Source organism: Rhea americana, unplaced genomic scaffold, assembly GCF_003343005.1.
Source record: "Rhea americana isolate MKP2758 unplaced genomic scaffold, rheAme1 scaffold_2, whole genome shotgun sequence".
Taxonomy (NCBI): domain Eukaryota; kingdom Metazoa; phylum Chordata; class Aves; order Rheiformes; family Rheidae; genus Rhea; species Rhea americana.
Window position 1 is genome coordinate 15,629,645 of NW_028186149.1, and position 27,815 is coordinate 15,657,459.

Consider the following 27,815-nt stretch of genomic DNA (forward strand, 5'->3'; position numbering starts at 1 on the left):
GCCGCGCCGGGACGAGGTAAAGCCGCTGCGGGCGGAAAGCTCCGAGCCGCCGCGTGAAGGCGGCGCGTCGGGCGCTCGCGTCTCCGCGCYGCCGGCATCTCCCGGGGCCCCTTCCCCGTTGTGCAGCTCGCAGTCAGCACCTCTCACAGGCTGGGTGCTCCCCCCCCCTTTTTTCCTCTCTGTTGCTTTCTGACTAAAAACTTCTTGCAATGTTTGAGGAAATCAGTGTTTTAGATAAGTGGTATTGCAACACGTTGTGCACCTTGTGTCCTCTTTTTATAAAAGCATGCTTGATCGTCTGGCTGCTTTGGTGTCCAAGAGCAGGAAGCAAACTGGAGCTTGTGGTGTGAGTATCTTCACGTAGAAAAAAGCGGTCTTAAGCAGTGGTTAGCCTGATTTTTTTTGTGCGCGTGTGCGTCCCCATAGCATTRTTGTGACATGCTGGGAAAATTTCCTGCATTTCTTACTGGGGTAAGAGATCAAATACGCTACATACAATCAAACTGGGGCAACAGAAACAACAGTCAGAACCAACAACAGAGCAAAACACAAATATTGCAGATGTTTTATTGCTAAGCTTATTACGGAATGTGCAAACAGTCAGTAGTCCCAGGCTGTTCTTTGTGAATTAGCGTGATAAGTCTTACAAAGATCGGATTTAGCTTTCAGTTTTAAAGAGATCAAGAGAATGCACATCTGAATGGGGTGTCCTGGTATCATAAGCAGCTTTAAGGAGTAATCTTATTTGGTAATTGATCAAACATGTCTTGAAACCCAGCCTTAAAAAAAGAAAAAGGCTGTGGGCCTCGCACCCTAATCTGTACCTCCTTGCTCTGCCATGTGGTTATATGTGACCATTTCTTATTTTTCCAGTGAAAGATTGATCTGACTCAGGAGAATGGTGAAATGAGGTAAATGATAAATCCTGTTGATGATATGATACTTGGTAACTCTTTTGCTCCTTTATACTCTTTTGGTAAGTGTTGATTTGTTTCTGTCAGAAGTATGTAATAGTTTTGTATTGGGGCTGAATGAATATGGATTTTTAATATGGATTTTTTTTTCCAAGTAAAAACAGTATTGAGGGGAAAGTGTAGAATTTTAAGACCAAAAGAAGATAAAAGATCTTGTTGGGCATATTCTTGCTGAATGTGATTGAAAAACTGTATTATTATCTTTCCCAAAACTAATGGGGTCAAGAGAGCAATTTGATACTCTGTTGGACATGTGTAATGAATAACTTGCTGGAATTCATTAGTTCTAGAGATTTACTAGTATTTACTTACATAAATACTGCATTGATAAGTTGTAAGAGAGTTTTGATCACTTGCAAGTAATACTGAGCTGAATAGTCATTATAGTCATTATAGAAAACTACTGTTAGGAAAAGATCACTGTTAAATWGCTAATGGTGAGGAAGCAACTTTGTTTTCCTGAAGTACAGAGCAATTACACATCACCCTCCTGCCTTTCTCCCCCTTTCCCTTCTCACTCAAAACCTCCATCAGCTGACTGAATAGTAATCAATGACTATGCAGTTTGGGGGATAAAGTGTCTACCCGTATATAATCCATGACGTTGTGTATCTTGGTCAGACTTTGCTGGACAGTCGTAAGAAAATATTAGGGCAGAAAAAACAAACTGACTTTGGTCATTTTCCTCAGGGCAAAGAAATCATATGTAATCAAAAGCTTATTTGATTTCTTTTAAAACATAAAGTTTGATTCAACAAGATAAAACTGTGGATTTTTTTAAACAAAAAAAGTAACTCAGATAAATAACAGTTAATTTTCAAGTTAAATGGGATACAGCTGGAAACAAAGATATGAACAAATGTTTATAGTTGCGTTGTTCTTTCATCTCATATAAAACATATTACTTACACCTGACTCTTAAGAGTGCTCTGTTTTAGTTCAATTTAATTTGTGCAATTAAAATGTGCACTTATTCCTGATCTTTCCTACTTAATGCACTGAGACAGTATCTTGGTAATGCATGTAAGAAATCATTTTCTGAAATCAATCTTGCAAAATTCTTATGAGCCCAACCATTAGAGGTTGGGTGAGTGATTTCTTCTCTGCTACCATATTTCCTCTCAAACTCATCACAGTTCTGTTGTTGCTATTTAAGCTGATGAGAGATATATGTACATAATACTTTGGAAAGTCAGATCATACCCTTCTGCACAACTTTTTTTTTTTTTTTTTTTTTTTTTTTTTTCCCTCTTAAAAGGGATTCTTTTAGAAGAAAGATTAGTTGTTTTAATTCATCTCTTGGAATGGATGTTAGGGAGGTTTTTTGTTTAATTCCATCATCTTCTGTACTAAAATGAACACCTAGCATGTACTGAAATATTGCTTTATTAGAAATTTCTAATAAAATCCTCTAGYGCTAAGAAAACAAAACATGGATTCCTTTGTTCAAGAGATTATGTTAGCATCTTTAAAAAAACATGCTAGTAATGCTAGTAGAGTCACTGCACATTAATAAAATTGGTAGGACCAGGAGAATTTTTTTTAGTCAAGAGGATCAAGTGGTTGTGATTTGATGTTCAGTGTTTTTGCTATTTTCTGAAGAGATTTGTTTTTAACAGGTGTTTTGGCTTCTTTACTTTTATACACTCCAGGAATTAAACTGACACTTTTTTTTTCTCTCTCTCTCTTTCTTTTGTGTGAGCCGAGAAAGGACTTGCTTACTACTGATTAGATGAGGCCATAACTAACTTCTGGTCTCAGCAGTGAAACCTGGAATATGCACCATACAATGTTTTTTAGTTGATTTTTAAATTGAAAACATGTAAAATGCAACTGACTGTTCTGTTTCTTCAAGCTGAAGAGTTTTTAAAAATTAAAACAGTGTCTGTAGTGTTTTAAACTGCATGAAGAGCGCACAAAATTTCTTTTGTATTTTTTATGTTCATGGTCAATGCAGACAAATGGAGAAATACACAGAAAACTCGGTRTAAAAATACTTAAGAGAGCATACTGAATATTCAGGACAGTATTTGAACATGGCATTTTTAATAGACTAACACTAAAAAGTATTCAAGACTAGTATGCTGCAGAACTAGAATAGGTCAAAAGAAAAACACCTGTAATGAACCAGTTTGTTGCAATGCATTGCGATGTGTATAGGTTAATTTTTTAGTTAGGAGTAAGAGTGCTCTTCTGAACTGAATCACTTACTGCGCTTGTGTTGCGCAGCAGTCCCAGCGTTTGCAAGCTGGATTCCTTTCAGATTAAACTAAGCAGGAAATGTGCTCTGAGAACACAATGAATATACTCTAACAACTGTGGAGTCCCTGAGACTAGATTACAGCTAGTCTGAAGTAAACACCTGAAATCCATATGAAATGGATGCAAGTTTTGCTCAGAAGGTCTGCTTCTATTTATCCAGCACTATCTGCTTATGTAGCATTGGTTTCTATTGTAAGTGCTAGTCAGAGAATGTTTTCACATAATTCACATTGTTTTTTCCTCTTTGATTCTGGAGAGGGGGGAGGAGGAGAAAAAAGCATTTGAGATCATTAAATTCTCTGTTTTTAAGCTTTGAAGGACAAAAGTGTTTGATTTTTGATTAGCTCATATCTATTTGTAATACACTTGTTAAAACTCCAGGTTTAATTACAAAACATGTTCCAATACATTTGTTTACCATTTTCCCAACGTATTTAGAACATTTAAGCTATTTTTAGATGGACTACCCTTTCTTTCATTTGTTACAGTTTCTATCTAATTGCATTGTAGATGCAATTTAAAAAAAAATTAATTTTTTTTATTTTATAATGCATGTGAACTAAAGGCAGACATAAATGCGTTATTTAGTTGTGTCAATTTTTGCTGACTATTAGGTCAATATAGTAACATAAAATCACACTAGCCTCCAAGATTTCATTTTATTTTTAGTTCCTTTGTTCAATAAATCCCCCCAAAGTGACAGCAGTTATTTAAATRGCTATTAAAATCATCTAAATCGAATCAATCAGTTGTATTTCTCATTTTCCTTTCTGTTCAACTTAATACAAATTGACTTCTTATGAATTTGTAGCCTTTGCCAGGCTTTGAATATAAAACACATCACAATACCGTCAAACCAGAGATGCATGTCAGAAAATTGTGGTTTCTGGGAAAATACCATTCTGTCTTATAAAATACTGGAGACACGGGAGAAATTACTGAAATGTTTAGAGACTGACATTTATGTTTGGAATTGTTTAGATATGTATTTCATGAGACCTAAATAAATAAGCAATCAGCATCTGAAAAACTCTGATAATAGAAAACTTTTCATGGTGCCATGAAGTTGTGCAAAGCTTAGATCTTTCATATAAAGAAGAAAAAGCTCCTAATACCGTAGACTATGTACTGTCACAGAAGACAAGCTTGCAATTGTGAACAAAGTGCASATTGAGAGCTACTTTGTCTCTGTAAAGCATACAGACAGACATAAAGCTGTTTTGACGTTATCGGTTCCTGAGGCTTTTCCTAACTGATCTGAAAAATCTCTCTACTCTAGTTACCTGATTTCACTTCCCCCCCCCCYTTTTTTTTTCCAAATCCTGTTAATAGCAGTCAATCTGCTGAGAACTTCTGCAGTTAAAACTCATCTCATTCCTTGGTGAGAGAGGAGACTTGTGTGCAGGCAGKTGGAGCCTTGGAACCTCCAGTGGGTGGAGGGATCCAATAGCAGAGACTAGGGAGGATTTTATAATATTTCAAAGTCTGAATATTCCTCCCTGCCCTTTCTTTGTGGATAAAATATGTGTGACTTTAGACAGCAACTGTCTAACTATACRTATGTTAACACCCTCTCCCCAACTTTACATATAAAAATTTGGGGATAATTCTCATAAGCAGAAACATTGACAGGATGGAAGTTTTTACTGAATAATATTTCATCTGGTAAGTTAGCTGTTGGAAGCATTTTTTTGTGGCTGCTTAAGACGGTTAAATGAAGAATGGACTGAAATTACTSTTTCTCTTCACAGGCTTAAGAGCTATGGCTTCCTTCAGTGACCAGACTATTGGTATTGCTGTTGCCAGTTTTGCTGTATTTCAGGTCCTGTTCCACGTTTTAAGTTCTTGGGTATCAACACGAATAACTCCTGGTTTTAACAATCTCAGCCAAAAAAGAAAGATTGAATGGAATTCAAGGTAAAGTGTTCAAAACAAATGGCAAATAATGAACTACCTGAAACTGTTAACACCTGTGTGTGTGTATATGTGTGTGTATGTATACATACATACACACACACACATATATATATATAAAGCTGCAGAAGGGTTAAGTTAAACACGAGCTCAATGCTTGAGTAGCCTATTAAAATATTTTTCAGATTTTTATGAGCTTGAAAAATCATACTGTATTGCTTTCACTGCACTCAAAACACATTAGTCATCTCACTGGGCCTACTCTGTGCTGTTTAAAGGCAGTATCGGGATACTTTTAAAACTGGTTCCATTGTTTCAGGCAGCATTAGTAACACAAATTATTTTTCTCTTCCATTTGGCAAACATCCACTTGCAGTGTTTTTAATGGCACCATCTTAATTTCATTTCAGTCTTTGAATATTTATCTATTTACCTGAGCATCTTTTCAGGATGCTGATTCATGGTATCAGTGCAGTAAGTTTATCTCCTTGCTAGAATCAACARTAGAGGCAGAAAGGGAAACTAAACTAAACTTCTTTTGTGTTGGAGCTGAACTTCTGTTTGTAAGCCACATCAAATGACCCTTAAATTACATAATAGGGTTTCTGAGGACATATCCCATGCCTGTTAGCTCTATGCTAAGCTGTAGTGCTTTGCATTATAATGTATGAATTGCTTCACAGATTATAAGTCTGCTAGAAATAAGCTTCTCTGTTCTCACCAGGCTACAATATAAGGTGTTTAACTAATCAAGTTGAAAAACAAAGCACCTCTGGCTGTGCCCCTTCTTACTTCTTTTTACAGCTTTTCTGGGAGCTGAGAGTAGAGTATAGATGTTAGTTCATAGGTGAGTCGCAGCCCAGTGCTACATTCTGTTCTGAAATTAGAAGGCATGAAAATCAAAGCACAGCTCATCAGCAGCTTGTTGATGTTTTACCTTTCTGAGGAGGGTGTCCTGATGGAAGTAAAAAAGGCTAGGAGTGTTTTTTGTTTCCACGACAAATTGACTGTTAATGCTGGTAGCTAGAAGCAGTGTTAGGTCAAACCGCTGCATCACACCAGTGTTTCACCCAAACAAAGAGACATCTTGAGATGTAACTTACGTGTTTGTAGTATATAGACATAAATATGCTCTGCAGACAGCTGTTCAGGTAGAGAAAGTCACTACCTCCAGTTAAAATGAGTTGGATTAGCTTAAATGTTTTAAAATGCTTTGCTGTCTGATCATTGCTGTCGTGTCTTATATTGAACTGTCATAGGGAGCGCTCACACAAATGGTTCTGTTGGCAGACCTGAAGGAAACTGGCACAGAGTATGGTTATGCATTTTTATCAGCTCAGCTGGGTCTGGAAGAGGGTATCTATCCATAGCCCGAGTAGAAATGTAGTATTGAAAATATATTATTACCATTTGGAACACTTTGTAGATCAGCCTTTTGAGCTGCAGCTCTAGAGTATATTCTCTTTACTATCAATTTATTCATTCTAATCTTTCAAGAATTAYGAACCAATAAAATAACTGATTCTGAAATCTTAAGTATACAAACTGTCAAAACTGAGTTAAAAAATATATTTGGTCACAGATGTAGTGAAACTCTTCAATTTGCTGTGCATAAGTTCCTGTTGCTTCTTCTGTAATACATATTTGTACTGCTATTTAGCAGTTGCAAAAAAAAAGAAGTATTTCATACTAGAGGAGTAAGTATGCAACTTATCAGTGCAACTTTTTTATTTGCAGTTTAATGAGGAGTTAAATGATGCAAGCTTTGACAATAATTTCAAGGAAATGTACTAAGCTTGATAGCTTGACCTAGATTCCATATTAAAATGGAGTGTTGTGCTACTTCTCTTCTGTGCCTTCTTCTATGGAAAAACTTGAAAGTGCAGAGTGCTTTTTTTTCCCTTCTTTTTTTTATTCCAATGCTATATTTGTATATAGCTTATATTCTAAATTTTAAGTTTGCATAAACAGCTGCTCCTGAGACAGACTGTGACTCCAAATGCATGAACTGTGTTTTAGGATAAATTTAATCTTCAATATTACCCTCTTCTAAAGTTCAAAAATCCCAAGTATTTCTCAAACACTAATCTTGCACATCATGCTTCATTTTAAAAAGGAAGTGAAGTTCGTAGTCTTCTGTAATTCCTGGTTGCTAAGAGTTGACATTTTAATTAAGCTGTTAATTATTATTATTATACTTCTGATAACCAAATTGTCTTACTTAGGAAAAAAAAAGGCCTATGTAATAATAGTTAGTAAATATTCTCATCCAGCATGCTGTGTTTGGCTATTCATATTGTATTGATACAATATGACAATTGATCCCTTTCCTCCTTTCCCCCCTACTTCCTTTGCAATATCTTCCTCAAGAAAAGGCTTTTAAGATGTCTTCTTTAAACCTTGCATAGTAGCATTTAGGTTCCTGAGAATAACTTACACACATTTAAAACATTAATAACTTCAAAATAGATTTATTCAATATGTACAAAGCTGCCTTGGAAACTAACTGTATCTATACATTTGTTTGTATATTGTTAATGTATAACTATATAATACAGTGCAAAGTAATGCACAGTGTGTAACTTAGAGTTCTCTTGTTTGAAATACTATCCACGATTCAGTAAAAGTATTTTGACATGTAACTTTTGTTCTTTGTGGTCAGACTTAAAAAGTGGGAAAGCAAATAGTAGGTGCACGATATTACATGCAGTTTATGGCTGTGTTAAATCTGTGGTTAGATGAACAAGGGTTAATTTACACGTTTTGGACATATGCCTATTGCATTGTTCTACCTTCCAAGAATACATTCAGATAGAAAAGGACAGAAATGACAGAACCCCTACCAAAGGTCTCTGTAAGGTAAGTAATTACCTTGAAGTGTTTGTGAATATTCAGAGTCCATCTGTTATGCATACACACCGTACACTTGAGACTGGAATCTCTAGGAACAGGTATTAGCACTAGAATATGGACAAGGCAACTCTGRTTACTATGGCTTTATGTAAGATGAAGGAGCAACATGGGGAGTGTGAAATAGTGAAAGTGAAGCTATGAGTTGCATAGTTCACATGAACCTGTAGCTGTTATAACTCAGATAGTCAGTTACCCCCTTTGTTACATGTAAACACATGCACTTTGAAAACTGGAGTCTCATTCGAATGCTCTTGAAATTCTTTTTGAAGATCTTTCTGAAATTCTACTTGATCGGATTTCTGATTTAATGCCCCCTTTTTCTGAAACCTGAATGCAGCAGATATAATTTTGGCTCATTTATTAATTTGGTGCCTGAAAGGAGAAACCTGCTGCTGTGGTACGTGKGGACTAATCTAGATATAAAATACAAGATATATTCTTGAGTTTTTCCATTGAGCAGGGCAGTGCAGTAAATCTTCATTTGAAGAGCTATCTGTCATATTGTCAGTAAGGATTCATTAGCATAAGAGATAATTGGGAAAAATAATAGATCTCAATAACTTTACTTTCAAACCTTACTTCTTTATGATGGTCTTTCCCATCTGTATCTGGTCAGTCATATGAATGGTTGGATGTAATGTAAAGAAGAGATGGTTGTTTATTACAAAGGCATATGGATGCAATTGAGAATTGCTTTGGAAACATCCTTCCTTTTGTATTATATTCTAAATTGTAGTATCTATTTGTGACTGTGATCTGTTTCAGGACAGTGTCCACAATCCATGCCTTGGTGGTTGGTATTTTCTGTTTATATATTTTGTTGTACGATGAAGCTGTTAATGCTGACCATCTCTGGTAAGACATGTTACACATATGCTATGCTTCCATAATAAARTAACATAATTGAGAATGAAAAAATAGGACAGTGTTACTGAAATAATTGATTAATTTCTCTTTAAGGAATTGTGTTCATTTTTACACCTGTCCATTTGATAATTATAAATTACTTTGTCAATTTTAATGCATTATTGTATTATGTTTCTGAAGTAGAATACAGCATAGACAACTGATCTGAAATAGCATACTGAATTACTAAGGTGCAGAACTAAAAGTACAACCTAAATGAGTAGGACTGAAACTGGGCTATTTACTGTAGTCTTTTTTTCTGTGAGAAAAACACACAGAAAATTGGAACAGCTTACTTCATATATGAAATACACAGATACAAAAATGTACAAAAAGGATAAGTTAAATGAAGGTATTTATATTTCAGCCTCTCCAAAATCTCCAAAAGTTTCTATCAATCTTTTTTTTTTTTTTTTTTTTTTAAGAAAAAAGTCAAAAAATTTATCTTCAGAAGGAGTAGGAATATTTAAACTTTTCTAAAAGTTTCTCAAGTTAACAAAAACATTATGTATTAAGCTTAATCATTTCTTGATATCTAGTTATTTTGTTTTGATTCAGTCTTCTTCCCTGTCCCCTCTTTTCTTTTCGAGGGGGAAAGAGAGAAGGAGGGAGAAAGACAGACAGACAGAAATGGAAGATGCCATTTATTTTAGTTGAGTTAATTATAGATTGCTATTGATATTTTGAAGTTTTACTCATCCTCCAAGACCCTTTTCTTCTGGAATAAAGAGGCTACATTTTTTCCTAAAGGGTAGCTAAGTACTTTTAAGTCTTGTTTCATATTTCTGTCACAGGTTGTTGTAAAAGGACCATTGTGTCAAAGGACCATGCTATTGAGTCAGCCTAAACTTGCATAAATTTAACATTTGATACTTTTTCTGCTTTTTTGATACTGTAAATTAATGACAATGCAGTGTGGACTGGACAGGATTGGGTGCTTGAAGCTATGAATTTTGATTGCAGCTCTACCACTGACTTGTTGTATGGCTCTCTATAACATTAATTGCAACATGAACTTCTGCAGCATTGGCCTCTTCTTTAAGTAGTGACAGTCTTAGCTATCTGGCATTTTCTCCACTGTATTTTAGTATGTTTGGAGAGATCAAATACAGTTGTCTGCACATCTTATGAGGTCTGTTAACTATGCTGAAAAGCAACAGGTTATTTTAATTTAATGCATGCATTGCCTGTCTGCATGTGTGCCTGCATGTGTGCTGGAGTAAGATTTATAAGATTCAAGCTTTTATCTTGATTTATTTGAGTAGATTTTGTTCTAAAAGGTCAAAAGAAATCATGAATGTCAGAAATAAAAACGACTTGGTGAAGTTAAATGAATTGTGTCGTAACATTAGTTAAATTTTCCTGGTATTGTTCTAGAAAAAAGTCAGATAAACTAGAAAAGTAACTTTTTGTTCTTAATAAGTTTGAGCAAAGTAATGTTAGATAACTTCTTGTGTACAGCATTGAAAATTTCATCTTTCTTAAGGAGCCTTAGCATCCAAGATTTTATAAAAAACATTGAATCTTAAAACAGTCTGTCTTCCTTTGGGAGAAAGCTAGTCTGTATTTCTGCTCTTATTTATAAATAGTTTTCTCTCCTTAGATACCTTTCAGAATAACTGTTACCTATGGCTTTATATGTGGTAGAATAAGGATTTTTTAAAATATATATTTAGAAGTTTACTAGTGGAAGGTTATCTGATCTATGTTTTCCAGTCAAAGCTTCAGGTTCATTTTATGGCAGTATTTCTCTAAGTTTTTTTTCTCGGGCAAAAACTCAGTGGTTTCAAGAATTTGTCAATTAAAAGTCCTCATAGAACACATTGTAGATCTCAAAATCAGTATTTTTAGTTATTAAACTAATTATATTAAAATGTATGGAGTATCACTTAACCTATTTAATGTAGTTGTAATGATCTGAATTCATGTTCATGTAAGTGATAGAGTTAAGTGCAAAGAAACACTGAACGTATTGCCCACAACATTGCAAGTACTTGTATACAGCCTGTCAGTAAAATAAAATATTGCTTTCCTGGTAGCACTGTTTTGTTTGGCTTTCTACTACCAGAAGCTACCAACAATGCCAGAAATAAAGGGTAGTTTTCTCAGAAATTGCAGATGTACTTATTCTTTTAAGGCTGACTTATGTTACTCTTAAAAATGAGATAGCTAGCATTTATGTGTATGTTCCCCCATATGTCATATTGCATATGCAGTCACTAAATCCCTAATTGACCATATAGAGCTTTAACATTTTTTTTTCCAGCGTCTGTTTTATGGCTTAGCTGTACATTGAATCTTAACTTCACATCACAGTTCCGTGCCATACTTTTAATTTTTATATTGATTCATAGTTGAATCCACATAGTTTTGATTTTAATTAAGTAAGACTGGAGAGGAAGAAGCAAATTCTAAGGGAAATGCCAGATGGATTGTTGCAAAGCTGGTCAATCATGTGGAAATCTTTTTGAAAAGCAGACATAATCTGTGGGACTCAGACATTTAGAGGTACAAAKGATGTGTGAGCCTTTCTATAGAAGTCTCACATTAGCAGTGTGAGAAATATTTGTGAATCTAGCTTCAATGGTTTACAAGTAAATGACCAGGGATCCTTGATAAGCCTTCCTTGGCCTCCTCTGTTCCTGTAGCCTGAGAACATTGCCTAGGTCCTCCAGTTTTGGACTACAAGGAAGATTTTGATAGAGATGCTCCTTCCCTCTAGTTGCTAGCACTGTCTCTGCGTAGTTACGGACTAGATGGCAGTATCCAAATGGGTTCTTTCCTGCAGTGGGGTTGGTGGGGGAGGGATTTGTTAGCTTGCTTAATTGTTTGCCTTAAATAAGGAAAATCTCAAGTTCTGAGCCTCTTGATACATCAGCCTAACTTCTAGGTTTATGTGTGGATGTGAAGCTTAAAAGCATGATGATACCATAGGTCTTGAAAGAGGTCAGGATTTCTGCTAATGAAAGGATGGAAAGAAGGTGTAGTCCATGCGCTGCTGTTAGGTTATGCATGAAACTAGATGMAATTAATCCTAAGGAAGGATAATAAAGAATGGAGCATTGATAATTTAGAAGGAGGTATCTCCCTTAAGTGTGTACACCTTTTTTGATGGTCTAGGATTTCCCATAACARTTTGCCTTTTTTTTCCCTGTGTATAATTCAGACTAAGATAACACAGGCTCTACAGAAACTGTTTTTGAGGTGTGTGAGAATAACATTATGGAAAACGTGGAGGTGGTAGAGGTTAGATAGGGAGATGGAGAAATAAGTGAGTGAAGTTGTAACTTCTCAAAAGAACAAGCTTTTTCATTTAGCTGTTCACTCTAGGGTTATTATACTGTCTTTTTAAAGTGTGATATTCAATTAGTATTTGATTTTTATCCAGTATGACTTTATTTGAAAAGATGCTTAAGGAAGGCACATCATGTGGACACTTGGATGTTATATCTATCTGTGCATGTTTCTACATAATTCGTTTGTCTCACATGCTCCTTAGTCACTCCCTGTTTGTCGCTCCTGGAACTTGGTTGCACCAAAACTAGGCTGCAAACATCTGGTTTCATAACCATTCCATTGTGCTTCCCATTCTAGAAGATTGATCAGGAAATCTAGAAAACTTTAGAATAAATTCTAATCTTCCCATTAATTAGGATTAATTTGGGATTCTAACAGGGAATCTTTCTGGAGGTATTGGGAGGTGCCAAATGGGTAGTGCACCCATATATGCTGCTCAAGTTTTGGTTTAGAAAGTCTGGAGAGAATTTGTTGTAAGGTGGCCATTTTCCTGGAAAGACTGAAGGGAAATGGATCATTCTCTGTCTCATCCGGATAAGGGCTCTTAAATCTCAATCTTGAGTTCAGACGTAATCTGGCTGATTCATACTTAAAACAGATGTAGATTTGATGTACAACTTGGTGTGTGTGTAAAATAATCTTTATGCAGAGGAAAAGAGAGCTGCTTTTCAAATTCCTCAAAGTAAGGATGTACAGAGGACAGTGGAAGAACAAATGAAAGTTACTTGTTATATTTCCCCATTTTGAGCTGTATGCACAAGTTTGGGTTTGAATATCCTGGAGGAACTGAAGTTATATGCATGCTCCTAGGAGCCTTGCTTGCTGAATATTTAGAATAAAAATGGAAGAGACAGAAGATGTGGAATTATTCCACTAAGCACTCCTACTGGAAGGTTCCTTGAGCACAAAGAACTGGCAAATAAATTCCTATCATATGTTTTTCTACTCTGCTTATCCCTGTAGATGTAATAAGCATTCATCATCTTATATATATGAATAGCATGAAATGAGTAAGACTTTTTTTTTTATCTTCCTTAGCAAAGTTTTAACATGAGCAGAAGAGCAAAAAGGAAGTTGCAGTGTGCCAGTTAAAGTGCTGTGAGACACTATTTGGTCTGTTCTCTTTCATTCTCTGACTGTTTCCAGAGAAACTAGTTCATGGTACCTGCTGAGTTTCAGTTCTAGTCTCTAGCAAGCTTCCCAAGGCAAGAGGTAATCCTGATTAGGGTAGTTAGTAGGTGTCTTCTATCTTGGTGCAAAAAGAACATGTTTTCCTGACCAGGAGCTTCCTCATCCAAATATCATAATGTCTTACTGATGTGCCAGGTATTAGSTGACCTGATGGACATAACAATGTTTGATATGTGTATGTCCTTTGCAAATTATATTGTTATAAAGACTGTAACTGTGCATTTTTTGGTATTTTTACAGGGGTGACCCTTCAGTTGTGAAACTGAATATTGCTATTACCACAGGCTACCTCATTTCTGGTAATTATGCAATGTGTATGCAATGCACACAATGTATGTGTTTATATTGAGTCACTATGCTGAAAATGTGCTGTACGTACGCAGTACAGGTTTTAGTGTGGATTTTAAAATTACTAATGTAGTTGTGTGTTTTGGTGAAATMRCAGGATTTTGCTGGTGGATGTGAAAGATGCAAATGGTATCTCCACAGGCGCTAAGGAAATGCCCTGTGTGGTTTTATGATGGTTTGATACACAACCTCCAACTCACTCTTGCTCTTCAGCCAATTTAGGTGTTAAAAGGTGTTAAAGTAGTGCTCTTCACTCACTTCAGGGTGTCTAGAACTTCTAGTACTACTAGATATTTTTTTCCAATGACTTCAAAATGCCGGCAGAGGCAGTTTAGTAACCCTCATAACAAGCTGAGGCAAGTGATGCCATAAGATCCCTCTCATACCCACTTTCTAATTTCACTTTAAGCCAAAATGTAGTCCCATGTTTAAAATTAAGAATTTTTAAATTATTTTTTGATATAACATTTTCCATTGCACGTTTTCTATTCTAAATTACTTACTGTTAACTAAAATTGTATTGGGAACATTTTTTTACAGAGTGTTTTGGAGCTTTCTTTTATTGTCTGTGGGCATGCTGACCTGTTAAAGCCAAAATGTTTTTTGATTCATACTATTTTCAAGGAAAACTTCTCATGTTAGGATGGAGTCTCTGCTCAGAGATCGAGCCATGTACTTGATTCTGTCAGACTAGATTTCTCGCCCCGATGGTCTGGATAAACAGGTGATCAGAATGCCTACTGAGAATGTGGGCTGGGTTGAGTGTCTGGTTTGTCTGTTGGAGGAACTTCATCTCCCTTGTTTAAATTCATTGGTGTCTATTTTTGAATAATTAGACATTAGACTTTCATGATAAGTTAATGAGTGCCTTTGAATAGAGACCTGAACCTGGCTACTAATTCTTTCTCACTTCCTTATATAGTTAATGTTTAATTATTTACAGGAAGTGGAGCAACTCTGTCAGATAATGTGGAGTCCTGCCTGAGGATAGCTAATTTTTATAAAAGAGATCTGGACACTCATTGGAGATAATAATAATAAAAAAAAAAAAAAAAAAAAGGGGGGGGGCTGAGGTGGAAAGTCTTCAATTTGAAACATTGGTTGCTGTGTTCCAGGGCAATGGGGCAATGTACTAAGTACTTATTTATTTGGAGTTTCTTGTTCCAGTAAAGAACATAAAAATCTCCTGAAATCTCAAACCTTTGAGAAGGCAAAAAGGAACTTTAATGTCAAAGCTTTCAATACAAAGCTTTCAATACAATGGTAACTCAGGTACTCTACATTGCTTTTGCAGTAAYTGAAGAATTAAGATTAAATAAACAAAACTTACTTTTCATTCCAGGTGTCCCTTTCAAAATATTTTTGCTAAATGGTTTCCTGCTTGCTAATGTAACTCCTYGCTTCACAAGTCACATAGTAAATCCCTGCATTTATTGTATATGTTTATTGGCTATGCTCCCTGCCCTTTGGGGAAGTGTACYTTTTTTGAAATTTGTGGGCTCATAAGCATGAAGTCTTGTTATGAGATTCTGGATCCATTTTTTTTTCCAAAATATTTCAGCTAAAGCTCTTGTCCCTGTACTTCCCTTAATGTGGAAAAAACAATAATTTATGGCAACTGTTGGAAGAATACTGTTGCTTAACTCTCTGTCATAACTTTTACTACCTAAAAGAGAGTCTTTACCCTAAAGATAATCTTCAAAGATCATTAATACAGAATGCTTCTACAGGTACCATATGTCATTGTTTACAACCCTAGAAACTTAAAGAAATGCTATTATCAGGTAAATGGTAATATGTTCTTATTTCTTTTCTCTTGTAGATTTGTTGCTTATTATTTACTACTGGAAGGCTATTGGTGACAAATTTTTTGTGATACATCACTTGGCAGCTCTGTATGCTTACTCCTTTGTACTGGTGAGTGCAGATGAGATAGACAAAGGTGCTTCATAGATCTCATTTGCTTAATGATTAAAAAACTTATCACTATTTGGTGTGTTATCCTTGTGAAATGCATATCTATATTTTCAGTTACCATTACTTTCTAAATAGTGTTATTGGTCATTTGTGCTAAGTGCATACYTTTGCAGTATTATAGCCCTTTAACAAAAATATGTCTAACTTGTTTATCTTGTTGAAACTGGAACTTTATTCAATTTTTGCTTTAGAGGGACTTGAGAGAGAGGGRCTTATGTGGTTACGGGAAAGGATTTCAAATAAAATCACAAGTCCTTGTTTAGTCAGAAAAATCAGAAGGAAACAGTTTCGATTGGTTATGTTCTGCTTGTTACTGTATTTACAAGGCATTTCCATAGATCAATGATCTCTAAATCTGATGCATCTGTTAGTCAGCTGGGTGAGTTTTTTTTTCTTTTTTTACATAAAAGAATCTAAGAATTCTGTTATGGCATACAGTGTAATATAAAATATCTATTTTATACTTTAGCTAGACACTGTTAATAGAACACTCTACTACTTTGGTAGAGGATATTCGAGAAATGTATTCCACTTTAATTGATGTTATAAGTTATTGAACAGCTAGTAGATAGTGCCTGTTAATATTTAATATTAGTATGCCAGTCTGAATAATGTGCAATGCTATGTGGTTCCTAAATATATGTTAAAGGAACCTTATCAACTATTTAGCATAGGCTAACTTCAGGTCTTTTTATAGCTGTCTGAGATTTGTCATATAATTTTAAAAGTTCATTGACTCTCTGAGACTTCATGTTTAAGGTAACTTTAGAGGGGAAACTGGATGACTGATTGTATATATCCATAAATATCTGTGGCCTACATACATTGAAGGAAAAAGGGGAAGAGAAGAATATAGTTCTAGGATAAAGACTAATTTAATTGCTCTTTGCTGCTACTAGGTGGAATTTCCTCAAAGATGACTTGACAGAAATCCTGCTAATCTCGAAAATAGCACTCCAGAATTACTTCTGAAACCCCCTTCAATAAATAAAGTTATTTTAAAAATGCACTATTTCATCTTCCGCATCTCTTTCCCAACATACTTCCTGTATCCCAAGATTATGATAGTGTGGTGTAGCAATATGGAATAGAAAGCTTTCATTTAACTTTCATTTATCTATTAACAAAACCAAAGATTTACATATAGTTAGATAAGGCAAAAAAAGCAACACACAAACCCTTGCATACCAAATTTATCTTGGACTTAATGTCAGATCTCCCATGTTATTGTTTAAAGGAGGTGAAGTACACTAACATGTAAACACTCTTTGGAGTTGAAGATAATCAGATCTACTAGTATTATCATGAGTGAAGCTGAATTAGAAAGAACTGAATACTAGAGAAACTAAAATATCACTATAAAGGCTAATGCCTTGGTGTTAAAAAACAAACAAACAAACAAAAAAACAAACAAACAAAAAAAAAAAAAMAAAAAAAAAMCTCCCACYCCATTAGTTGTTTCTGGAGTAAATGGAAACTGTAGTTATTGCATGAACTTTGACTTTTTTTTTAAGTAGTTTTTATTATTCAGTTCCAACTTTACCCTCAAATGTCTATGTGTTACTCTCACTAGCTTATCTTCAGAGGAAGTTTTTCATAGGTATCCTGTTTCAAAAATGGCTTTGAAGATGGGAGATAATTTGATTAAGAACGCAGATTCTGTTTGGTATAGTGCTAAATCTGATGTGAAATGCCTGAGATACTAGATGTTGATATATCTAGTGAGGAAATGAGGAATGATTACATTCATACTGTGGGTTGTTCAGGAGTATTACTGATTTTTTTTTTTTTTTAATTTTTTGACTCTGCATTTATGAACTGCTACTTACCTAGTCATGATATAATGAATATTATTTATAGCAGGTAGCACAACCAAAAGATGACACAGAGGTTATTCCGTATTTTTGTTATTTAGAGGAAAGTGTTCAGTTACAATGTAGAACAATATAAAACTTGACACCAGCACAGAATAGCTGTGCTCTTCTTCCACAGTATACAGCAGGGACTAAAGCAGAATTGGTGGAAAGGGTTTCCCCTGCAATGGGAAGGAGAGAAGAATTTAAGGGCTTTTTGTGCCTTTTTTGCTGCCAAATAACAGCCAGCTATTCATCTTCATTTTTGCAAACTACATTCCCTAAAACATTATAGGGGCTTTTTCCAACAGTTTATAGTGATTCTGTTTCAATTTATTTAAGCATGAGAAATCTAAAATGTTTATAATTATCATAGATGATAAACAGTAGTAGTTATAATGATTCTGTTGTGCCAGTGTCTTCTAGCTAGCTTTCCATTGCATCTTAACTGTAAAAATTTTAAAGATTTATTTAAAATGCTATAAGAAACTGTTRCTTCAAGATAACAGAAGAACCTTTGTATCTTTTGTAGTAAGCCTTATTTTGAAATTGTAAGGAAAGTAGTTGCAACTAACAAATTTGTTTGCTATCAATTTTAGTAAATAATTTGAGACACTGTCATTTTTGTGTTGCTTGAAGACTTTAATCAAGATTTAACTGCTAGATTGTTGAACTTTGTATGTCTATTTTATTTTGATAACCAGAGCAAAGGTTTGTTGGCTTATTTTGGAAACTTCCGTCTGCTTGCAGAGTTCTCCACTCCTTTTGTGAATCAGCGGTAGGTGATTCTTAGTGAATTTTTACCTAATTCTTTTTGTGTAAATCTGTGTTATTATTTATTTCACTTAGGAAGTTTTGTGTTGCAGAACATTAGCTGAAAGTGAATTAATACATATTTAACTAAATATTACTGTCTGGAAGACTTCTACTATGAAAGCTTTTAGCTGCTATAGTCATGGTACTACATCTTATGTATTCCTCACAAGTTCCTCTTTAGAGTACCTTTCATACGAAATGATAACTTTTCATGAAACTACTGAACAAAAAATTTCATAAATATAGTATTTGTTATTAGCCTATGTGTGTTCATTTAGTTATTATAATGGAAGCTGTAAGTTTCAACAGCGATTTTGTTTTTAACATCACGGACCTACAAAAAACAAAAAAGGCAAGATAGCATCATTAGCAGAATCRTTGGAAATGCAGTGCTCTAGATAATGTGAAGCCTATTTTACAATACTGCATAATGTATCCGTATTAATATATGTATATAAACATATAGATTAATGTAAATATACACRTGAGTATTTTCAAAAATAGTTCTAGAAATAAATTTGAAAGCTTAAAATAGAAAATTASTAAAGCATCTAAATACAGCTGAAATGGATGTACTTCACACCTTCGATAAGAAAAGAAAGTGGCAGAAGGCTCTGTTGCAGAGTTCAGTGACGGGTGAACCCTGCTACGACTTACACGGGAATCTCTGCTGTGGATGTCAGGAAAGGATTGTGGTAATGCCGTGTGTCACACACAGGGACAAGCACTCAGAGCTTTCAGGTCTGTAGGTAGAGCGGCCTGTCTGTCTCCTCACTCCTTAGCCACCGTGACCCAGATGAAGACAAGGACCTGCCCTGGGAAGAACTTGCTCTATGAGAGGGGCTTTGGTATAGGGGGCATTGGTATCCTTCTTMATTCTTTGTGATACCAAGTGATAGGTGATACCTTGGTGATAGGACCAAATCTTTCAGTGTGGCAGATGCCTGTTCCTCACCCATGCTTCTTAGTGTGTATGTCTACTTTAGTGATTTTACACGTGTGGCATCTATGTTATTTTCCASGTATCTGTAGAGAAAGGCAGGGTAAGGTGGGAAAAGGGAAGAGAAAAGAGGAACAGTAGTCCTCCTGCAAAAATGATATCCAAGTATTGCCCATTACAACACTGTATTTGTAGACTCTAAAATGTTTTAGGAGACAGATCTTGAGGAAAAGATTGTGCTAAGTTTCCTTCTGAATATTTACTTGGCAAATTCAACTTACAGGAGGACAGAATAGGATAATGGAGCTCTACTGAGGTTACTTTTATTTGCTCACACACAGTTGGGTAGGTATTTTTAGTCTAACCTGTGTCCCCTGTACACAGAGAAATGGAGAAGGGGGTAAAGAGATACTTCTTTTAAATTGTTTTGGCAACACAAGGAAGAGCAGAGTGAGAAAATGAAAAAAGGTAGTATGGTACTGTATTGGTGGTATTATATTTTTAAGATAGCATCATATTCTAGATTTTTTATTTGGAAATTCATGTCCCAGCGAATGGCTGTTTTCCAACTGAATTTAATCAAGAAAGGATTTCGTCCTGGGTTTAAGTGGTACCTATAGGTACCTTTCAGATTATATTGTTAGAAAGTACAGTGATACTTTTGGTTATTAAAAGAAATACTATATTATGATTCTTTTAAAATGCCTATACCTGTGAGCATGTGTTCCTGAATACCCCCATTTWCTGCTTTCTCAGAAAAACAGAAATAAGTATCTGTAGGAGATAGTCCCTTGCACTAAGAGATGTCATCTCATCAGTGGATGAATATTTTTTTTCATTAAATCTGAAGAGAACCAGATGCAGACAGTAACGTAAATTTTTGATAATGATTTACATTACATCTCATTTGCATTCTTAATATCAAAAAGAGTTGTTATTAAAGTGATATTCTAATCTCAGAACTGAAGCATTTTCATTGTATTTTCTATCTCTGCTAGGATTATCTAATTGAATAATATCTGCATGTCAAGCATTGACTTCCTGCTATGTTAATATCAACATTCATATGTCCAATTATGGACAGTGATGGGTAAAATGTTAAATGCATCAACAGTGTGATTTACTGGCTTTCATTTGTTGGAATTTGGTGGGATAGGGAAATATCCTTTTTCCAACAGTTACCTTTGGTAGATCACAGTAAACATTAAAAACTACTTATATTATTTGTGGAATCTGCACAATATATACCAAGTAAAATAGAGGCTCTCATTGTTAGTCTTACCAAATATATCAGGTCCCTTTCTTCTTCAGTCCGGTAACTGCTGCTGTGTATCCTGCTTCTAGACTAACTGCTGGAGAAGCTGGCTCTTAATCATCTCAGTTACACTCTAACCAATTCCTGGAGCGTTTCTGTTAGAGTTGAATGTCTGACAAAATTTTTTAGTATATCTGTAATTACCTAGGCTATAATCTGTAGGTAATTAAATGAAAATTAAGGAGATACAAAGCTCCTATGTCAGAATTGCTTTCAGGGGGAAAAAAACTTTTTTTACAGTTGTTCATTGGTGCAAGTTACCATAGGAAATAATATAAAATATGAATTATAGAGTAACACATGTCATAGTGACTGAAATGCATATTTGTTGTGTACTGATTTGCAGTTCATATCAGGATTTTCTACATATTATTTCTGTACCTTACTGAATATCACACAGTGCTTACCTTTTTTGTAACTGAGCAGAAGGGTTTACCAGTTAAGCCAAGACAAAGGGCAGTAGTTTAGAAAAGAGAAGGTTAGAAGTAATTAATAAAAATAAATAAATTTTAAAACCCCATAAAATAAAATCCCTCTTTAATGGAATGGCTTTAAGTCTGCTTGGTATCTGTGAGCTCCTCTCTTTTGCAGGTGGTTTTTCGAAGTATTGGGATATCCCAAATCTTCAAAAGCCAACATTGTCAATGGTGTGCTGATGACCATTGTGTTCTTCGTGGTGAGAATCGCAGTCATGCCTATGTATTACAGCCGTGTAATTTCTGCATTTGGGACAGAGGCTTTTGAGAGGTTAGGATTTGCAGCCCAGAGCGCCTGGATTATCTCAAGCGTTGTTTTGGACGTTATGAACGTGATGTGGATGGTCAAAATTACAAAAGGATGCTACAAAGTTATTTGTCTTATTGGACAGGAGGAAGCCAAAACTCATAAAAATGGGAAATCTGACTAGAAATCACATGCATAAAACGAAACTTTTACYATGGAAACAGTTTGGGTTCACTGAAACAGTGCACATTTTTGCTATGGAATTCTCCTCTTAAGGAAACGAGGTAGTACCTCTGTACCGATCTTATTCCTTCCCTAGCCACACTGCCTGCACACCCAGGGTCACGCTTTAAGGATCTTACCGAATGAGGAACAACAGCGTAAGTTCACACAAATGAATTCTAGGTGTTTGTTCTCAGCACTTAACAAACTACTGAAATTAGAAAGGAACTGACTGGTAATGTGGTTGTTGTCTACCAGTGTGTTCTCAAGTGTTTCACTCAGGTTTCTCAGATTAATATTTTATAAATCCAATGAATATTGACTCTCTCTCTCTCAGAGGAAAAAAAAAGAAAAAAAAACAAGAAACAAAAAACAACAACAAAAACAAAACACAAACTCCTGATATGGTGCARTTTTCCTGGCATGTTCCTATGTTTTCTTGTAGGAATATTTAGCGTTAACAATCAAGATTTCATTCTTGACAACTTTTTAATTTTTGCAAGAAAAAAAAATAAGCTTTGATTCTATGAAGTGTTTTACTGCTTTTTGTTCTGTTTATATGCATGCACACCATTTGGAAGGATTTATGAAATGATTTCATCTAAAATGCTGTGTTATAATACCACAAAATATCTTTTTAAAAATGTCAAAATTCTCCAATTTTAATGGAATGTATTAACTTCTACTGTGTTAGCTTACATACAGTAGTACATCTACTAAATCTCCCATGGTAATTTTTCATAAGTTAGCATGCTAAATGATATGTGGAAACAGCATAATTCTTACTATAGTGACTTTGCTGCTATTATCTTTGAGAAGTAACTCCCCCGATTGTTTTTTACCACGGGACATTTGGGATGTTAAGTTTAATTGTAAGGAGAGAAAATTCTTCTGTGTACGAGCTGTGTAACTTAATACTTTTGTCACAGAAATGACTCATTTGCTAGGAAATACTGAGGTCTGTTTGCCCCATTTTCATTGTTAATCAGATTGGAAATCTGAGATGCTAATTGAAAACATTTTTGAATTTGGGAAGTAGTTAACTTTGTACGTGTTGAAAAAAAATGTGTCAAAATTCTTTCAAAGCTATTGAGTAATTCTGTAGAAGACAGTTCATATCTATAGAAAAATGTTTTTTTTCAGAACCACACGTTTTTCAATAGGTACTACAAATTTAGAGATTTGGAGGATGTCAGAGAGAAATCTTAACATCAAGGAATGATTTAGAATCTAAATTATAATGCAATTCGAGGAAATTCTGTGTTTTCTTTTATCATTTTGAGAACTGTATTTGTATGAATAGTTTGGTTTTATTTTTGCTTGTTTTAAACTATCTGATTTGAGACTGATCAGCTTCTGTTTTTTTCTTTGATGTTACTTGTTAAACCTTCTGATAATGTGGGCTGAAGTATGCATTTTTCACTTATTGTTTAAGTGTTTATACTAATTTTTGTAGCAGACTGTTTAAAAAACTTTTTTTTAAAAAAAAGAGAAAATATTTGCCCTATGTGTAGGATATTTTATTTTCTTTTTGTCCTCTTCCCTTTAACAAAGCTTTGTGAAAATAGCTCGTATCCCTGCAGACCAAGGTGTCAGTGCACAGGTGCACAGTGCTTTCAGGTGAGAGAAGCAGAGCTCCCCTCCTAGGAGCCAGGTGTCTGCAGGGTAGCTACAAAGGGGACCCCGTAGGCTGCAATGCCTCATAACCAAGGTAACGATGACCAGTTTAGTTCGCCCGGTCAAAATAATTTCATAGAGTATTTTTAAGTTCACTATTTAACTGGCAGTCATTTTTTTTTTCCCCAATGCCATTTTTCAATCCTGCCACCTTAGAGGAGATGTCAAAGATTGTTAATRCTTCAATTCTTTTGTTTTGTGCCTATTAATACTTCAGGTGCACAGACAAAAGATCTGTTTATGCCTTGGGAAACTTGGCAATTATTTTGTTTAACTGCGGGTTTTTTTTGAATGAATGCCGTACTTTATCTGGGTGCTAAAAAATCCATGCTCTTGGTGAACTGATTCGGTGGCCTGCTTTGCTGAAAGAATATTTATATGAACTTGCAGAACCTGGTGTCCTTTAAGGTAGTGATTTTGGTGTACCTAACCAAAATCTAGTCTACATACAAAAGCACTATGTATTATTTTATGATTTAAAGATGTAAATGAAATACATCTTGTGCAGTTTAAGTCATTAGATCAGGGCATTATTTTGTAGTAGCATGTTGCTGTCTCAAATTAATTTCAAAGTTAGAAAATTCAGTCCTTCAGGAGAACACATTTGAAAGTAGAAGTCTGCCTTTTTATTCAGGAAGTAGGATGAAAAAATGATAATTTGAAGCAAAGCTTAAAATGACAACTTATGAATGCTCTTGTATTTCCTCCCTTCTTAGCATTAATCTAAATTTCAGTAGCTTAAGCTTTTGTTTGTTTTCAGTGTAGAGCACTCATTAAAACAGACTGTTTCCTTCAGTTCTAGRTGTATTTTGTATAATAGGGAAGAAAGAAGTCAGGTTATAACAAAATTATGTTGAAACTAGGTTGGAAGAAGAACTGCATAGTGTGAATTAGGCAACAATACAGAATGGAAAGTGGAATAAGTATTTTAGAACTTACAATATTTTTGATTGCTGTACAAAATYAGTATAGTTATCACAATACTTTGCAATACATCAAGTTTTAATTTTCTGATTTGATATTTTTAATTATTACAGTTGTATCCTGATTATTGACTATATGTCAGAAGACAACTTACTGAGGAAAAAAAATTATTAATACTGCTGTATTGGGCAAGGACTGTAAAAAAAACAGTCTGCAAAGTTGTATGTAATGAATACATTAGAAAAAGGGCATTTTCTGCATGCCATTAAAGCTTATAACATAGCAAATTAGGTTACACTGGCACACATTTTTCAATTGCACTTTATTCATTAAAAAACTGTGTTAAAATATTTTAAAATTTCATATTGCAAGCCTATCTCTGCTTCTTTTTATGCAAAAGAGTAAAAGCATGATTAGTGGTCACTGTAATAAATACCATCTTTAGACATTTTTTTTTTTTCTGATGGCTTAAAACCTCCATTTTTACCAATTGCATTCTCAAGTGTAAAGCAGAATCTTGGTCTGCCACCAGGTTCCTTTGTTATGGATATATCAAATGGAAGGAGCTGATCTGGTAAAAATGCTTAAATATCTTGCTTTTCTTTTATATTCTTCAATACCAGTTGACATAAAATTAGCACAGTGATCATGGCAGGGTCTTTTTGTACCAGTAAGGCTATACATAGGAATGCAAGTTTTCTTTTTGTATGGCTTTACCTTTTAATCAAAAAATGAATAAATATCAGCTTCAGAACTACTATGGGGAATGGTAGGTCAGGTTTTGCTTTTATAATTCATTTATGAATGCAGTATTTTGAGAGAGGGAATATACTTCAAAATACTCATTGGCTAGATGAGTGTTAGAATGGATTTCAATGAAGCTGAGAACCTTATACTACAGAGATGCTTAATAGGTATCTGTGTACATAATTCAATGATGAGAATTCCATAACTGAAGCCTACTCTACCTCTATAAATGCTTTTTATTTTGAGTGAGCTTGGTACTTTCCTAGCTTAATTACTTTAAAAGGAAAAAAAAAACTATTGATTTTTGAAAAAGTATCCCATGAACTGGAAAATGAGACAAGCTGACTTTATAGATTCTTAACAATTCCAAATTTTGTATTCAAATGTATTAAAAATTAAAGATATTAGTGTCTTAAAGAGAATTACTTCTATCTTTATATTAAAAATGAGAGGAGAGGATTACTAATAATGCAGAATTCATGATAACCTAAGAGAAAAAAATTACAAGAGTGAGCAAATGTGTACAAGCAAGTTTAAAGAAGAGAGGTGGAGGACTTGAACACGCTATATAGGAATCCAGATTTCTTCCCACTGTTGTAGTTGGGACAACAGTAGAATAATAAGTAGCAGAAAGTATTAGCTATTTCTATATCTCTGTGCCCACTGGGAAATGAAATTTGATTTCCTTTTAAAATTTCCGAGCTGCATAAAATAGATTATTAGTTGTTAATCGCTGTTGAAGAGGATTTTTTGTAATGGACTTGTGTGTRTATCAGTACACGTAAATACAAGCTTTCCATGCAAGATCAGTAACAGAGAAGTTGTTTTGTGATGCTTCTGCTGAGCCATTCAGAGGAATATAAAGGGCTGCTTGAAAATAGCTCCAACTTAGGATCTGTTGCAGTGTTCAGTCCTGGGAAAAGGCAACAGTAAAATAAATAGAAAGGAGCTAGAATTTTCAGATGAAAAGTAAAAAGTGTAGAAGAGTTTGAGACATACAGACACCCCTTTTCATATTTTCCACATCTTCATTAACTGGCTAAAAGGGATTTCACAAGGAAGGATTTGTTCCTGATGGAGTATCTCTCTCTGTGAAATATATCTAACAGCTGGAAAGAGAACAGCACTTCATAGCTCAGATCCTGATACCAGTCAAATSAAAATAGTGATCAATATTTACAAACTTTAACATTAATCCAACCCCAGGCAAATCTCTTWGTGGAACAGGTGAAGGTCTTAAGATTTTCTGAAAGCAACTTGCAAGGTCTTTTTATGGGAGAGAAGATGAGTGATGTGCTGCTTGGGCTGTTTAGAGCTCTGGGATAGTTTTAGGTGGTAACACATGATAAGGTTTCTTATCCATTGCAAATCTCTACTAGCTACCTCCTTACTCTGACATTTTTGCTCTATTTATAACAGCCAAGCACTTTATAGTTGAATACAGAATGGAAGGTAGCTATGAAGAGCAAACTGGATTTTTTTGAAATAAGAAATTTTTGTCAAAAGATCTTCTGAGATCATTATGTAGTGTCTTGCACTCGGAGGACATCTGATCATAATTATGTACAATAATTTTCTAATTCACTCTYTTGAAGACATTTCCTTTACACTACAACTAGATTAAAAGAGTTCAGCATGTCTTAGTGTCAACCATATAATAATTGTGTGCTATTTATAACTTTCTGGTCATTGAAATTTAAATTATAAAAAGAAATAAAATATTCTGTAGCAGATATTTAATCTATGAATGGGATGTCAAAAGTTGTCTTGTGGACTGGACATGCTTTTATCAGCTTACAGATATTTATGTATATGAGAATTTTTACCCCCAAGGAAGATGTTGCATGTAAATTATCTAAGATTTTAAATCTTGGTATTTTTTTAATTTTACTAGGTTTGAAAGCAACATTTAGATATTAATACTAAGCTCCAATATAAACATAAAATTTTTGAATGCAATATGGGATATATTACTTTTATTGTAACCCTATTCCAGTTTCACAAGACAAATCCATCATATAATAGGAGAAAAGGAAGAAAAGCGCTAATAATGAGCTCTGGCATGTAATTTGCATGCTTAGTATGCACATTTCCAAATATCCTGGATTTGTTTCTAGTATACATGTAATGCACTGTTTTCTTTAATATCTACATATATATATATATATGTAGAATAATTTAACTTGTAAACAATTTAACCTGATAGAAAACCAAATTATAAAGTTGGAAAAAATGATTTACAATTTAGATAAAAGTAAAGGTTCATGAAATTCTAAAAATGTTTATAATCTTCTGTCTAAAGCCAAACTTGATAAATGTTGTAAAATTATCTTATGTGCAGAGTGAGGATGAAAACTGTAAATTCTGCTACACTGACTTCTGATAAATCATGACAATCTGGTTTGCAGTAAAGTTAAAACTCTAATACTGTCACAAAATATCAGTGTCACATTACTAAATTCAGAGAGTAGTGTGGTCTAAGTGTCGTAGCCAATCCTTATAATTGTACAAGAACTTAAAAATGCAATATAATAATTCTGCAGATCGGTTATAAAAGTAATCAGTTTTAGTAACGTGAATGATTAAATATTATGGGTATCAATTTACTTTTTATTGTATTTTTCTGAACAATTCATTTGCATTTCATTGATGATAAAGAACATTTCTATATTTTGTTTGAACAGTTTAGCAGYTTGCATAAAGTTATATTGCCTGTTTTTTTTTTTTTTTTAATATATATGCAATAATGTCATTAAGCAATAAATTGCATGTTGTATGCAAGGTATTGGTACTTCCTAATAAAAGAAAAGAACACA

The 27,815-nt window shown here is 34.4% G+C and overlaps 1 protein-coding gene across 2 annotated transcripts; it reads left to right on the forward strand.

Moving 5' to 3' along the window:
• The first annotated feature begins 37 nt into the window (after positions 1-37).
• TLCD4 (TLC domain containing 4) lies at positions 38-27,815 on the forward strand. Of its 2 annotated transcripts, none has more exons than XM_085303609.1 (8): positions 38-346; positions 874-976; positions 4,988-5,153; positions 8,829-8,918; positions 13,698-13,756; positions 15,628-15,722; positions 18,340-18,413; positions 21,298-27,815. In XM_085303609.1, exons 2-8 carry the CDS (start codon positions 916-918, stop codon positions 21,611-21,613), a joined length of 861 nt encoding a protein of 286 aa, XP_085159735.1. In that variant the 5' UTR covers positions 38-346; positions 874-915; the 3' UTR covers positions 21,614-27,815. The 2 variants fall into 2 exon arrangements, with proteins under 2 accessions (XP_085159735.1, XP_085159736.1); XM_085303610.1 differs by having other exon boundaries at positions 874-911.

Bases quoted from the DNA above. Each gene is read 5' to 3' on its own strand.
- TLCD4 (XM_085303609.1), top strand. From the start codon at position 916: ATGATAAATCCTGTTGATGATATGATACTTGGTAACTCTTTTGCTCCT. The intron at 5,154-8,828 runs GTAAAGTGTTCA...GATCTGTTTCAG, and splicing joins AAGATTGAATGGAATTCAAG to GACAGTGTCCACAATCCATG. The intron at 15,723-18,339 runs GTGAGTGCAGAT...TTTGATAACCAG, and splicing joins ATGCTTACTCCTTTGTACTG to AGCAAAGGTTTGTTGGCTTA.